Source organism: Neopelma chrysocephalum, unplaced genomic scaffold (genome assembly GCF_003984885.1).
Source record: "Neopelma chrysocephalum unplaced genomic scaffold, ASM398488v2 Primary Assembly neopelma1_22, whole genome shotgun sequence".
Classification (NCBI taxonomy): domain Eukaryota; kingdom Metazoa; phylum Chordata; class Aves; order Passeriformes; family Pipridae; genus Neopelma; species Neopelma chrysocephalum.
In genome coordinates, this window is record NW_020897689.1 from 16,141,823 (window position 1) to 16,157,663 (window position 15,841).

A 15,841-nucleotide genomic window follows, 5' to 3' on the forward strand; every position below is an offset into this window, starting at 1 on the left:
CCCACCATACTACCAGTCTAGTACAAAAATTTTTATAATTCTTAAATTTGCAGTCCTAATGCTTATGGCCTAAATTGTGGACTCTGTGAAATTTCACAGAAACAGCTCATCATGAGAGGACACAGATCTGATAACATGAAAGATACCTGGGTGCCTCAATTAGAGAGAGTTAGAGTTACAGTTGATAAACATGGCAAAGAAGTATAAAACTGACATAGACAGGAAATGAACCACAGTAACTCTTGACCACCAGCCCACCTTCTCTTGCCTCTGAGTCCTCATTCATCTGTATTGTTCTCACAGAAAACCCTTAGAGAGTCAGAAGTTTTATACAAAAAAGTAAAGCAGCACAGTCTCCATGCTTGTATGTTCAGGTTTTAAGACTCTATGATCCCATAGTAAAAAATACATAATAGAAAAAATACATATTTAAATATTTTATCAACTCCAACATCATTCTCATATTTAAATAAAACTAGGATTTTAATCCATGTAAAATGCTAATAATCACTCCAATAACTGAAAGCACTTCTGACTAACATCATCTAATATTTTTTTCAGCATTTTTAAGACTTCAAAGAATAAATATTCCTAGGAAAATTTTTAATTTCCAAGGCACTACCTTTTGAAGAAAAAGTTTCATATTCAAAAAACTGTCTACTTAAAAGCAAAGGAAAAATTGTATGGATTTTAGAAGTGGTTCTGAAATAAGTGAGCCAGAATGTCCTCAAAGTATAATTATTTATTATAAGGTAAATCGCAATTTTTGTGTTGCCATTTTGTTTTACATTTATCTATCTTCATTAAAGGACCTCAGAAAGTTTTTCATGCTCCCTGGGAAAAGGAACATCTTGCACAACTAAAAATGAGAAAATGGAGATCCAGATTTTCCACTGGTTGCTCAAAATTATAAAGCATGCTAGTACCAAAATAGAAAACAGAAAGTTCAAATTTAAGTACCCAGTTAATAACCTCTCTGTAGTAAGATATACTGCGATGTGATGGCCTGCAACACTGACAGACTGGGGCTTTCTGTATCAGAATTATAGTAACGAACATGAACAAGTCCTGCAAGGAGATCTTGACAGTTTACCTGGCAGCCTGATGCTATCCCCACTGAGGAACCTAACTCTACTGAGAATACTGTATTCCTCCTAATGTCAGTGCACATCATGTAAAAGAGGAACAGGACCAGCTTCCACTATGAAATTATTCACTGCATAGGGAATAAGATAAGGGGAAGAAATTGAAAAAGAGAAAGGAAAATAGCTTCTTCCCTCATCAGTAGGAGAGTTTTGTTTGCTATTAAAAAGTGTCCTGATGGTGAAGGGTCTAGAGAGGAAGCCATACGAGGAGCAGCTGATGTCACTTGTTTTTTTCAGCCTAGAGAAGAGACTGAGGGGAGACTTCATCATGGTCATGAGAGGAAGCATAGGGGTAGGCACTGATTGCCTCTCTCTGGTGACCGGTGACAGGACCCAGGGGAATGGCATGAAATTGTGTCAGGGAAGGTTTAGGTTGGATATTAGGGAAAGGTTCTTTACCCAGAGGGTGATTGAGCACTGGAACAGGCTCCCCAGGGAAGTGGTCACAGCACCAAGCCTGACAGAGTTCAAGAAGCATTTAGACAATGCTCTCAAGACACATGGTGTGGCTCTTGGGGCTGTCCTGTGTATGTTGGACTTTGATGATCCTTGTGTCTCTTCCAACTCAGGATATTCTATGATTCTATGATCATGAAGAAGGAACTAAATCCTACAACTCCATTTACCTACTTGTATACTGCAAGTGATGAGAAAAAAAAAACAATAGTAAGACTTGGAAGATGGGATGAAACAAATCAAAATGGATCAAAACAAACCCCGGACTATATCAATTGCTTTATGACTGGCATGTTACTTAGAAAAGACACAAAGGAAAAACGAACATTTTAAATCAAGCTGTAGATTTTATGCTTATCCAAAAAATAGGAGATATTAGGGGATTCCAGGTAGCTTGTCAGTATGTGGCAAGCCAACAAAAATGACAGCTTGGAATGGTCTGGTATTCCTGCAGCAAAGCATTTAGTTAACATACCCTACAAGATTAAAAAGTAAATTGTGAGAAAACAAAGCCTTATATCTAAATTCACCTATTCATTGGCAATTTCCTGGATTCTGCAATCCAGGATTGGATTCTGGATTCTGCAATCTTTCACTCCTTATCTGATTGGAAGTACAATTATTTACTAGACATATTTAAAAAAACTTTATTTTTAATCAGACAGTGACATGTAACTATGAAACAGAAATCAGTAGCAGCATTTCCCACCTTTCCAGTTACATGGCCATTGACAAGAGCAAGAGCAAGACATGGCATCTGATGACTGCTGAACTTATATATATTTCTCCCTCTGACATTTACATCAAAAAACCCTAAGAGTTAAATGAAAAAAAAAAGGTTAGAAGTATGAAAGTATATTAATTCATATTTGCATGTAATTACAATCGATGGTTTATCATTTTCAAGGGAAAAGAATTCATTAAGTGTTTAACTCCACATCTTGACCTCTCTGATCAATAAATTCTCTCATTCATTCAGGAAAGGGCATCTAGGGACTGCTGTCTATTTTGCTGCCTTGAGAAAGAAAGCCCTGATGGCTAATGATACGGAAAAAATTTCTTTTTATCATCGTATGTGTTTAAAAAAAATCCATAAAAAGGAGCCGAGAACTCCAGCATAATGAACTGGGCTATAGCAATGAATTCAGATGATAAATAACAGATGATGTAGGGAACATAAAGCTCTCAGGTAAGAAAAGAGAATTCATTTTCTCAATATCCATATTATAATTTGTAACACAAATCCTGCAGTGTAGCTCAAGGCTTCTAAAATTTTAAATCTGGCCAATTTTCCAAACAATTATCTCTTATAGCTACAAAATACTGATGAAAAGTAAAGCAGTGCCATTTTTATTGTTCCCAGCAACAACAGATGATCTTTTAAGTGACTACCAGTACATTATATTGCCTAGTTGTCGGATGCAGCTGTCTCTAGAGGACTCCTGTGGTGTCCTGATGCACTCTTTGGCATGTCCTGAAAGATTCTATTCCTTCCCAAAAGATCTGTGTAAGGACCCTGGGAAGATGTCAGAAAGGCTGAGCAGCTCCGTCACTAAAGAGGTAGCAAAATATATGTGCCTAATATGATATGTTTTACAAGTTAGTAACACAGTAGGATGAAAGCTGATAAAGGGGAGGAACCAGTAGACTACCATTAAAATCAATTACAAGAATAGAATAAAATGTATATATGTATATATGTAAACACACACACACACAAAAAATATATATATATGTATGTATATATACACATATACTCCTTGTTAATGAACCATACCTAGAATTTCAAATTTGTTAGCTTAGATAGATCTAGGTGCAAAAGACAGTAACTGTTCTTGCCACGTGAGTTCTGTGGGAGCACTAAACTGCAGATGACAGGAAGTTTCTCTTTGGTAAGAGAAAGCCGGTGACAAGACACCGTATGAGAATTTTTATATGTGTGTGGCCTTTATGTAAAATAGACATGTAATTTCTGAGTTATTAGAGCCATTAATACACAGATTACTACATGTATTAATATTTTGAGTAAGGAAAATTTTGAGTTTTATAATTATCTACTCCTATTCATTATAAGAATATCTATATTAAAGTCCTCCTTTCTTGTTTCTTTTATGCACAAATCCACATGAAAAATACTTTACCATATTTGTTTTTCTTGTCACCAAGAGCATCCACTCTGCTATCTGGGTTGAGGCAAATGAAGCCGTGGGTGAGCCTGTTGTAAAATTGAAGTGTATTTCCTTTCTGAAATTTCCACTTCTCAGCAGCCCACTAGTTTTGTAAACAACAAACAGAAAAGACTTACGAGAAGATGATACACAGGAATTTATCATACAAAGCATTCAACTGACCTGATTTACTCAAAGCATAATTTGAATGTTTTAAATCAAAATGAAAAAGTACATTCTTACAGCTTCTTCTCTCTTGAGTTCCAGCTCTTGTCCTGCACAGACAAAAACGGTTTAATTAATTTAAAGAGTTTCTTCATTCCATTTGACACAGTCACAGTGAGGCTGAGTTCCCCTCCTCACCAGTTTTCACTTACGTCCTGGAAGCGTGCTGGCATCTGTCACAGCCAGTTCTCTAGCAATATTGCCATCATCCTGCTCCTGATCCAGCCACCTGAAAACCAGAACCTTTCAGTAGTAAACTTGATTGCCTAATTCCACAGTAATGTATACATGGCACTTGGATGCTGATACTCGCTGTTCAATGTACTAAAGTCTCAAGGCTGACACACAACAATACAAAAATCCAGCTTTAGTGAAAAGACATTAACAACAACAAAAAAATTATTGCTTGCTTGCTCTTGATGAAATATAAGTAAATGCTTTCCTGGACTGAGGTACAAGGGCCTAACCCATTTAATACAAATCAGAGAACTCATATCAATAAAACCAGATCAATAACCTAATGTGCAGTGGTCATGATGTTTGCTCTTCCTGTCTGCAAGAAGGCTACAACAGGATGCAAATTGTTCCGTGCCCCGAAAATCCTGATATAAGGAGGCAAATCCAACACTGGCATCACTTTTACCATGCCTGAAAGATATTTTTACAATGCCATCGTACACATCTACTTACGTCAGTTAAGTCTAACTCCATTTGAGTCAAAAGCATTCACACACTCAAGTATGGTAGCAAGCACGGCATCAGGCTCTAACAATAAATAGCACATACCCTCTATTTTTCTGCCTGAAATGGATTTGAACTCTTCCTAAATTATGTATGAAGCTAGCATTATAGATCTCTTCATAGCAGTTCATCTCATCTAGAATACAGAATCAAAATTAGGTCAGGCAAGGATGAGGTGCTGTGTCTGATAGGCAGAAAGTCCTTACTCACACATAAATCAGTTTCAGTGTGCACATCGCTCACTCCGAGCTGTCTCAGGCAGTTATTTATTCACTCAGGGCAGTGAGAGGAGGAAATAGAACTGGGGTGCCACTGGCAAGCTGCAGCTAGAATCTTACGTGACTGGACTTTACCATTCCTAATATTTGCACTGATCTTTATCGATTAAAATTTTTCTGCAAGGTGTTGAGAATTAATCAGGCATAGATAAAATTGGAAATGAGTTATAGAACAGAAGATTCAGAGCAGCAGCATCTCCAGGGGTAAAGGAAGGGAAGTTAACATTGCTTCAAATTAAGTGGCAGCTCAGTGAAAGACTGCAAAGCAAATGAGTAAAAGAGATGTGGTCAAGTGGCTGCATTTGTGATTACCATTTCACAGGATCTTAAAGTCTGATCCTGACCTCACTGAACCCCATGTTAATCTCCATACTAACTTCAGTAAACCAGGAACAGTTTGCTAGTGGGACAGCAACCCACTCTTCTGCCTTGCATAGCATGACATGGAAGAACGGATGGACCTGCTAGTTTCAGATATAAGGTGTTGAATATGGGGAATATGTGAAAAAAGCATGCCTTAAACAGTTCAAAAGGTGCAAGAATGGAAAGTTCCCAGGCAGAACATTTTATTGCTTTTTCGTTAGCTCAAATTCACCAGAGGTTTGGGGCAGGTACAATTCGGAGAGTCGTAATAAGAATCAGACCATTTCAGCTTACTTCTTACAAAACACATATTTACCTTCACAGGACATTTCAGGAGAAAAACTCAGAGTAGTTACAACTTGATTAAGAATCTAACCCAAACGAAACACCACCAACCTGTGACATAGAAAAGTATAATCCAAATCTGTTATAGGATCCTTGATTACAACTTTGTCCAGAAACCATCCATTTCCTTAGAACAAATAAAGTAAAAAAAAAAAAAGTTTGTTTGTGAGAAACAGATTGATGGATTTAATGATGTTAGACTTCCTATAACTTGCTGTCTTCCACTGGAACTGCAAAAATCTGTAGCTCCACTGACAGGTTGCTAGAGTCACAGCTACCCTGATGTCTGGAGACAAGACAGTACCTGCTCTAGGTACTGTAGAGCTTGGTTATGGACCTGCAAGCTGCTAGGTCTCTCCCTGGCTACATCCTTCCCTCCTTAACAAGTCATTGTATGACTTGTGTTTGATAAAAATATCAACAAAATTAGATAGCAGGTTATCATGGCTCAAAATAAATTGCTATGGTTTACAATATTTAGGCTCAAGAGTTTGAAAACTACGACTTGTGACTGCAAACAATTTGTTTCACCATTAATTGAAAGTCTAATGACTTTAGTGTAGCAAAAATCTTCATCTGCATCTTTACAGTGCAACTGATAATGCCAATCAATGTAAAATTTTAGTAGCCCATTTTAACTTTAATACAAGACACAATCAATGTCTTAACAGGCCGACATTCTCCCTCTTCATAGTTTTTTCACAGGGATTAGTAAAAAAATTACTAGCAGATAATGTCCTTAACATACTGGTTGAGAGTATTTTGAAAATGAACACAAAATATTTGAAATCTATGATGATATGATAAGGTAACTATGTCATTAGAACAGTTTTCTTAGAAGCCTTTGTCTTTCACTTCAAAAATGCTATCACACATTCAGTTTTAGAAATACATATTGTATTTACAATAAAAGGTTAATAAATTTGCAGGCAGTATTCAGTGACTATAGAGAGAGATTTCTGACCTGATCCAAGACCATTGTGTCCTATAACAATCTTGTACAAATGTCCAAGGTGTACGGCTTCAACAGCAAAGATGTCAGTCTGTAATCAATCAATAAAATTTCAGTAAAATCTAAAAAAGCAGAGCATTCCTCAGCCATGAAATTCTGAAGACCCATAAACCCTTATAACTCTTTTGTCAAGGTCACTTAAAATATCAGCTAATGATAAAGTGAGAATAAACAATGAAGGTCAGATTTCCTGAAATAGAAGTAATAAGTAAGCCTGATCACTTTGTAATGGGAGTAGTTCCATTCAAATGAATGTGATCAGAGTCAGGAAAGCTTCATAGGCTAAACCATTACAAATTACAGCAAATTTCAACATTAGAAATTCAGATATAAAATGCAATTTCATTTATTATTCAATATTAAATCAAAATATTAAAAGAATGAAAAACAAAATTACACAGCTTACTTATGTTACAAATTAAAATTCTGACTTCCAAAAGCACTGGCATAACTTGAGAAAATATTTTGGGCTTAATTATGGAATTTTGGGAAGCCATTGTAATGCAGTAATTATCTCCTTTCTAATTCCAACTTTTTTGGAATAACCACCCACCTGAGAGATAAAAGCCAGCCAAAGATATCAAAAAATTCCCTATCTTTCACTTACTTGTCCTTTTAAAAATTTCCTGGATTTCTGTGACTTGAGCAGCTGTCTTGATCCTGTATCGCCTCTTTCTCCATAGACAGAAATATAGACATCAGCCTCAGTTCCAGCATTCCACAGGTCTCCTGTTGTCACATGCACTTCATAGACAGTCACTGACAATAAAAGATGACAACTTTTCATATCACAAACACTATTATAGTTACAATAACATCTAGCTGGGATTGTGTCTCTAGAGTCCAAATACATCTGTGTCAAAGACAGTGTACAAAACCTTAAAAATCCTATTCAGTAAAATAATATACAACTTGCTTTGGTGTTACATTTATGGTTTTTGTCCCAGGATGTCACTGTGGAGAGCGCAAACAGAATTTAACTTTAAATTCACAATAGTATATCTTTGTCCTGCAGCATCTTTTGAAATCATCATAAAGTTGAAAAGTAAATAATATAAATCCAAGATTAGCTTCATCATAAGCGGTGAGATCAAAACTATAAAAAGCAACAGAACCATTAACATTTTCAATGCACTAGTTAACCAAACAGACAAAAATCTAGCACCATAATTGTAGTTTTCTAGGGCCTTGGAACTCAGAAAGCTGCATTGCTTTATTATTTAAGTAATTCATGCAATAGGATAGAATCATAGAATGGTTTGGTTTGGAAGAGACTGTTCAAGACTGTCTAGTCCATCTCCCCTGTCATGATCATGGACCTCTTCAATTACTGCAGATTGTGCACAGCCCTGTCCGACCTGACCTAGAATGTGTCCAGGGATGAGGTAACTACCATCTCTCTACATTCCGTATGTAAATTCTTTAAAGGATATAAATTCAGGAGGAAAAAACTAGGACTTAAATTCCACAAATCATTTATTTAATGGAAAAGGATAATGCAAATAAAACTAAATTTGAGTCAAAATCTAATGAAACTGAACTAAAGACTATGATACATAAAAATATGTATCAATATAAAACTGCATTCACTAAAATGCAAATGTAGGAACTCCAAAAACTCAGAATTAAGATAAAAAACATGCAATCATAATCTTCAGTATAAATATGAGAAAGGCAAAATTTATGCCAACATACAGTAAGAATGTCTTGTTAGACCAAGAGAATGAAAGGGGGAGAGAAAAACCTCATTTTCTGCCACACAAGCTCTTCTTGCAGGTGTAGATATCCTTGTGCTTCTCTGTCTTGCAAGTAGAAAAGAGTTTCTGAACCACTGGGTCCGAAACAACATCAACATTATCATCATTCAATTGTCAGTTCCCATTTGAAACATGCTATGAAGCTTGTCTGTAATTCTCTGAAGGAGATTGCTTCCACATTTTACTCTTCTGATGAACAAACATCTTCTTTTTAATAAGTAGTGAAAATTCATTCACAATCAGCCCATATCTGCAATTATGCTAAGCGGCTGGTCAGTGTTTACAAATTCTCCTTATATCCTTATTTTTCTTATGATTATCTCTGATTTACTTACATGGCATTTTTTGTGCATGTAACTATACAAGCCATCTTTGAAGAATTTGGTTTGGACAATGGTAGCAATCTGGCTAAAAGAGTAAACAGTCTGCACAGGTTATTTTAATGTGCCCACACAGAACACTAGTGGTAGCTTGCTTCTGGCATGACAGATAGCTTATTTTGAGATGAGAACCTCTAAGCTCCTCTGAAGTATTGTACCATAGACATATGCTATTACTAAATCCAGCACAGAGGCTTAAAATTGCTAACTTAAAATTTCAAGCAAGGTTCACAGTTTTTACATTTCTCTTCACCTCTCATAAGCCTAGGGATCATCCCTGCTTTATAATAAGTATTTATAATGCTTACAGTTTTCATCCTAGGAAATTTTGGTTCTCTTAACAGAATGAAGCCGTGTAAGGGGAATTTCAGACTGAACCTTAGGACAGAAGTTCTTCACTAGAGAATGATTGGTCACTGAAAGAGACTCCCCAGGGAAATGGTCATTGCATTGAGCCTGTCAGAGTTCAAGGAGTGTCTGGATGTTTTAGACGTGGTTTAGCCTTAGGTACTTCTGAGATGAGCAGGGAATTGGACTAGATGATCCTCATGGGTCCCTTCCAACTTGAAATATTCTATGATTCTATGATTCTTTCCTTTAGGTATTTCATGGAAAAGTGTGCAGAATAGAGATTAAGAGAAGGAACTGTGTTATTTACATCTAATTTTCTCTGCAATTGTGGAACATAACATTTGCAAACATATAATTTCTGAAATTAGAAAGTGTAAGGGTCAAGATTATTTACAGTTAAGAGTATTCAGTTCTTTCGCCCATGCCTATGAATTATAAAAGATAGAACAAGGAGGTGAAACAAACATTATTTTCAGATCAGTTATTGTTATTTGGGTAAAAGACAGCCACATTTAAGACACAGAAGCTTTTGGCAGTCTTTCATTGTCAGTATAATCAGGTACTATTTTTCCCAGAGTACGCCTGTCTCAATATTCAAAATAGTTTTCATTTAGGAACCATTAATTTATACCGCATTTTACGCATATCATTTCACACGTCACCACATGATCTGTTTACTTGCCCAAATTTTTCTTTGCGGCACCCACATGAACAGATGCCCCATGAACAGACCACGACAGAAGCAGAGAATTCATTTCTCCACACCAACAATCCTGTGTCTAGGACCACAACAATCCTCTCTATTGCTACAATAGCCTGCTTCAATAATTACCTACTTTCCAGTTTCTGCAAGAAGAAAAGCAAAAGTCCGCCAGCTACAAACACTGTGTAACTCTGATTTATTCCCAGCATATAATTAAAAATTGTGTCATAAACCAGAGCAGAAGGGGACAAAAGCAGAATGGTAGAGAATAAAATGTCAAATGAATGGTGCTCAGTCCTCCAGCATTAGAGCAACAAAGTCTCTATGTAATACTTCTTAACAGTTTAACTCCCATGTTTTTCCTTTGAATAAAAAAAAGAATGTTAAATCAAAGTGTGTTTCAGCCTCTTTTTATTCAGAAATTGGTTCTAAAGTGCCTCTTATCATCTCTCTTTCACGTTGAATCCAGATCTCTTCACTGTTCTGTTATCAAACTATCTTCTCTGAAGTTAAAACCTACGTTCCCTCTTCACTGACTCATGCAGAAATGTAACATTGGCAAAAAGACACAGAGGTTGTCTTTCAATTACTAAGTCAGAGATGAAACTGCCTTCTCCAAATGCTTCAGCATGACTCCTCTTACACTGAAGCTGGTAGAAATGCAGAGAAGTTCTTTTCTTCCTCCCTTGTGTGAGGGAGAAATTGTTAACTACAAAATGCAGATTGAGAGGATGGCTGTAAGTGTGCCCTTGTGCTTGTTATGCACGAAGATTACTGGATAGTAAAAATCTTTCATTGTATCTTTATCTCAGAAACAAGGAAACTAGCTACTCAGAAAGAGCCTGGAAATTAGGAGGTTGTTGAGGTCAGTGTCCCAGAATATCTAAACAAGAGAACATTTGGGGAAGAAGAGATACTGCAAATAGGGAAACTGAGCATATTCAATATAATATGTTAATTATAATTAATTAACGTTTATTTAAAGGGATGGGGTAAGAGGTGTTTGACCTTTACACCAGTGTACTTGTATGTCCCCCTACAATAATAATACTAAAATCTCCTAACCAAAGAGACCAAACCTGTGAGGAAGCAGGCTGACTGAGGCTTTTCATGCCCTCCAGGCTTTGAAGATCATGACCATTCAAGATCAAAAGTCATTGTGGTTAATGTGGGCGAGCCTCTCTCTACAGCACTTTATGAGCCATTTGCAGCTGTTAAGTACATCACTGGAGGAAATCTCTCCTGCAATTTTGTTTCTCTTAAAACATACTAATGAGACACAAACCTGGTTTTCTGCTCTTCTTGTCGGATTCTTAATGTGACAGTTCATTCATCACAGAAGGCATAAATTCAACTCCAGGCCACCCACCTTTTTATTATAAGAGTAACTGTACCATGGTAAGCTTCTCCACATTCATGGGCCATTTTTTGGACTTCTGCCCCTCGAATTTATTTACATCCTCTTCCTCTGGCTGCACCCACAACAGCTGCTACCACTGAAATACCTGTTACAATTCCTGTTTCACAAATTCAACACAAAGGGCCATATGCATACCACCAATCATTGCTATAATATTAAACATTCTGGAAAAGGGGTTCTGTAGTTTCTAGAGAACTTGGAATGGAAGTTTCTCACATCCCATTAATTTTGTCCACTGCAGCTGATATTTTTTGGGGGAAGAGGAGGCAGCATGTTCGAGGTGGATCTTATTCTGGTGATAGTCCTAGCACAAATAATACCAGTGGTATTATGGCTCTTCCCCCTCTAGCATCACACCCATGGGAGTCTGACCCAGCATTCTTGTTCCCTCACCCATATCTCTCCTAGGACACACTGATCTTGCTATGCCCTTGTAATTTTCTTAGGCCAGAGAGGGTCAATGCTATTCGGAGAGAATGGAAGAAAAAGCACAGACTTTCCACCCCCTTCCCATTGCTAAAGCATAGAGATCCTATAGCAATAACATCCAGCATGGTGACAGAGATTGGCCTAGTACAGCAGGACATTAAAAGAGGGTAACAGCAGCAACACCCAATAATTTTGGTATCGTTTGGCACCATTTACCTTTAGAATTACAATAGAGTCTTCATGTGAGTAATGGAAATTTTAACACTTATAGCCTTCCAAAATATTTTTAAAGTTTTGTTACATATCCAGAAATTTAAAAGCACAATGGCACACTTACACTTACTAATTAATACTTTTAATTTCTTACCAGAAAGAAACTAAAATAGCAGCTACAGTAGTCATACTGGAGCTATAATCCTCAATTATTGAAAACAGAATTTGCAATTTGACTCATATGTGCAGGCTTCATGGTAGTTACATATATGTGAGGTGTCTACCATTTCCTTTTTATTAAACCAAACACACATGCTGAAAATCTTACCAAAGAATTAGTCCTCTTGAGGAATCTGTGAAATTCAAAGCATTAAAGACTCTCCCATCTTCTTTCCAGTGCTTCTTAACTTTTTACCTGAGTATGCCCAGTAATCACGGGAAAACAGCACAGAAAAAGTGTTGTAGTAGCCAAAAAGTAATAGAGGGCCTGATGAAAAACAATTAACTCATCTCTATCAACAGCTGTCTGTGGTCTGACTTAGCTGATGTGGTACTGTGCTTACCTGGAAGGATAGGCTGACCCTGCTGTAAAACAGGAAGCTCCACAGGTATTTCCCCATCAGCCTGGTCCTGGGCCAGCCATCGACGTGCAGGGAAAGAGAACTGCTCCCCTGAGAAAAGGTTCAGCAACTGCACCTAAGTAGCACCAAGAATTCCAATTTGACTTGCTGATCTGACACCAGATGGTACAGAACAGAAACGCGTGGGATGCTGTTGAAATCTGTGCAGGTAGACCTCTGTGTATGATAAAAAATCGTGGGTTTGGAGCATTTCTGCTCCTTGGATACAGCTGCCCCAGTCTGACTTTTCACTCAGTAAAATTTGAAAGCACAGGGCAGAGTAACTCAAGTTACTCCGTGCAACTAAGAAACAGGGTTTATCACCTCAGGTTCACTCCCACAAAATACAGCTGTTGTTCCAGCTGGTACATCCACGTGGGCTGGCACTAGGTGGCATGGCTTACCAAAGACGGAACTTCTCGAAGTTTGGCAATGCACCTCTATTTCTTATTTTCTTATCAGAACAGGAATTAAGGGAACAGGTTTTGATTCTTCGACACTGCTTGTGACATAAACAAACCATGAAAGTGCTAGCCCCAACACCAATTGAGGCCTGTACAGTGCCCTACAAAATTTTCTTTCATGTCCAACTTCTAGCATGCAGCAGCAAAAAGACCATATGCATACCAGCTGAAGGAGAGAAGGAGGTTATTTTGTACTTCAAAATAAGCACTTCAGAGGCTGCTGTACATTATAATAGTCCCTGATTATGATAATTTATACCAGTATCTACACTAGATTGTGGACCAGCAGAGAGAAGAAAAGACACTCCTACTTGTGGTTTCACTCTGTGCTTTGCAGAATCTAATCTCCTTAATTTGAACATTGAAGGAACTCAGAATTACTGGAAACATTTTTCTCTCTTTTGCTTCTTGAATATTAAACATTTAAGACAGAGATTCATCTTGTCTGAAAAACTTGACACATCTCGGCCTGGCAGCATCTACTGATGAAACTTGAAAAGGGATCTTAGATTAGCAAAGCAGCACCTTCGTGGACATTTTCTGGCCTGATATCATCTCAGTACAGTAACAGACATAGACACCGCAGAACACTGAGGGAGGTCTAGTGTGCCTAACTACCAGAAAAGCTTTGCAGTTGCAGATCACTCTCTTTTAATTGCAGTTCTTCCTGAAAAAAAAAAAAAGTAGATTTCCCAAAGAACAATGATGTTAAATGTCTGTAGGTTGTTTCTATTCTATGAAGTGTAGAAATCAATGGCTGTACTCCTTTGGCTCTCTGCTACACAAAATACCAGGTTACTTGTATGGTCTGTTCAGCCGAATGCACTTCTTTTTTTTGACCTTCTGCCCAAAGTTGCAAAGAGGGAATGATCTGGCTGATGAATCATGCCCTAAAAACTCTGCCTGATTGACTGAGATTCCATAAAGAGACAACTAAAATTTATAAGCTGATAACTAATGGAACACATTGAAGTGCTGATTTTTTTTTTTAATTTTATTGTTGATTTCATTTAATATACCCCAGGTAGAAAGAAGGGGAATAATAAATTCTCATTTTTCTCTTTACTTTTGTTTTTTCAGACTTCCTCAGTCTCCCAGTTTAAATGTCCATCTTATACAAAGCAGGCAGTGCAACCTCTATTCACAGACGGTGACATACAACAAACCTGCAAAGGTCTATTTGTTGAGTCAGATTTTATGATAACCAAAACTTCTAATATGAAGATTATGTATACAAATGAACCTTTTCCATAAGAGAAAGCCCACTGTTTTTTTCTAGCTTCTTAACTCAGATGCACTGTAGAAATTGCAGGTAACCTGTCCCATTGTCTCATGGGACAAAGCTATGAGGTATTTTCCACCCTTTTACTGCTTCCACACACATATTTATGAAAACAAAAATAGCTTGAAACAGAAGAAAAAAGTATCTTAAATGATATTCTGGCTACATCATTCTGCTTTTCCAGGAAAAAAAATACCTATGTTTTTTAATCAGGCAATCCTCACCTGAATTGAAAGAGATATAATACCTATAATTCTATCATGAAAGCTCTTAGAGGGATACTACCAGTGACACAATATTTCAGAATAGACAGCCATTGGCTAGAGGTATGAACTCACAGCCTGGTGTTACCTTCAGTTAACATCGTCCAGGTCTTAGTCTTCTTTCTGGGATGCGGTCTCAGATAAAAACAAGCATCAAATAGCCAGAGAGTTTGAGCACCGGTCAATGAATATTTTACTCCAGTGGACACTTTACATTACATAGATACACATATACCTTGAAATATAATTTTAACATTGAGTTTACCAGTTGTTTCTAAAGCTCTTCATAAACTGCTGTCTCTTAACTGAAAGATAAGAAACACTTGGCCTAAAGATGGAAGTGTTTCAGACATGCATAGCATAGAATTGGCACACATAGTGCATCATGGACGCTAAAGATAAAAGTCACGTACTTTAATTTCCAGTCCAAAAACTTATATATTATGCTTCACAGCTGAGGCTTGGAACAGAACTAGCTGATTCTCTTTGCTTTATTATATTTGCTATACCTGCATTGAGCTATAATTTCTGCATAAGGAGAGAAAAGAACCTGTTATTGTCTTTTTGTCCTCAGAGACACAGAATTAGAAATATTTGCAATGTAGCTCTGAGGTATTTATGCTGTGCATAAGGACCCAGCATCAGCCACAGGTTTGGAGATGACTTAGCCAAACTGGATTCAATGACTTTCTGGGTTTCAACAAACTCTAGGCACTCTGTAGCACAGAAAGACTGTAGAAACTTCAGCTAACTTAAGCAGTATTCCTTGCTGCCCAGCCACATATTTTTAAAGAAACAATGTACAGCTGTCACTAAATTGCAAACAGGCAACCAATACATATCATCATAAGCTGCCTATAGTTCCACACAAAAACACTCCTTCATAAATAATCCCTTAAATGAAGGTGCAAGCATTTGATGATGCTAATATACTTATCCCAGGGATTTTTTTCTTATTCATATTTTGACTCCACTGTCCTAGTGACTGCCTTTGGAAAGATAAACTTCTTTCTCACTGCTTTTACCTCTTTGCAGTGCCAGGCAGGGGAATTTCCTGCATTCGTATGTCCTATGCGTATTTTGTAGAGATGTCCTATATTTCTAGTATTAATCTGTAAAAGAAATACAACTAATGAAACACAAAACATTTTTCAAACAGAAAAGACGTGCAACAGAAATTCATTTAGTAACTGTGAGACTTTTGTTTGGAGGAATTAAATATTCTG

The 15,841-nt window shown here is 37.1% G+C and overlaps 1 protein-coding gene across 1 annotated transcript in view; it reads right to left on the reverse strand.

The window, feature by feature from the left end:
* LOC113963794 (lipoxygenase homology domain-containing protein 1) overlaps positions 1-14,716 on the reverse strand; it is a 135,493-nt gene extending 120,777 nt beyond the window's left edge. Inside the window, exons 1-7 of the mRNA XM_027675258.1 lie at positions 14,704-14,716; positions 12,550-12,657; positions 7,341-7,492; positions 6,686-6,764; positions 5,773-5,848; positions 4,147-4,223; positions 4,013-4,044 (exon numbers count right to left, since the gene is read on the reverse strand). Coding sequence (XP_027531059.1) covers positions 4,013-4,044; positions 4,147-4,223; positions 5,773-5,848; positions 6,686-6,764; positions 7,341-7,492; positions 12,550-12,657; positions 14,704-14,716 — 537 coding nt within the window. The remainder of the gene's footprint in view (positions 1-4,012; positions 4,045-4,146; positions 4,224-5,772; positions 5,849-6,685; positions 6,765-7,340; positions 7,493-12,549; positions 12,658-14,703) is intronic.
* Between the last annotated feature and the right edge of the window lie 1,125 nt (positions 14,717-15,841).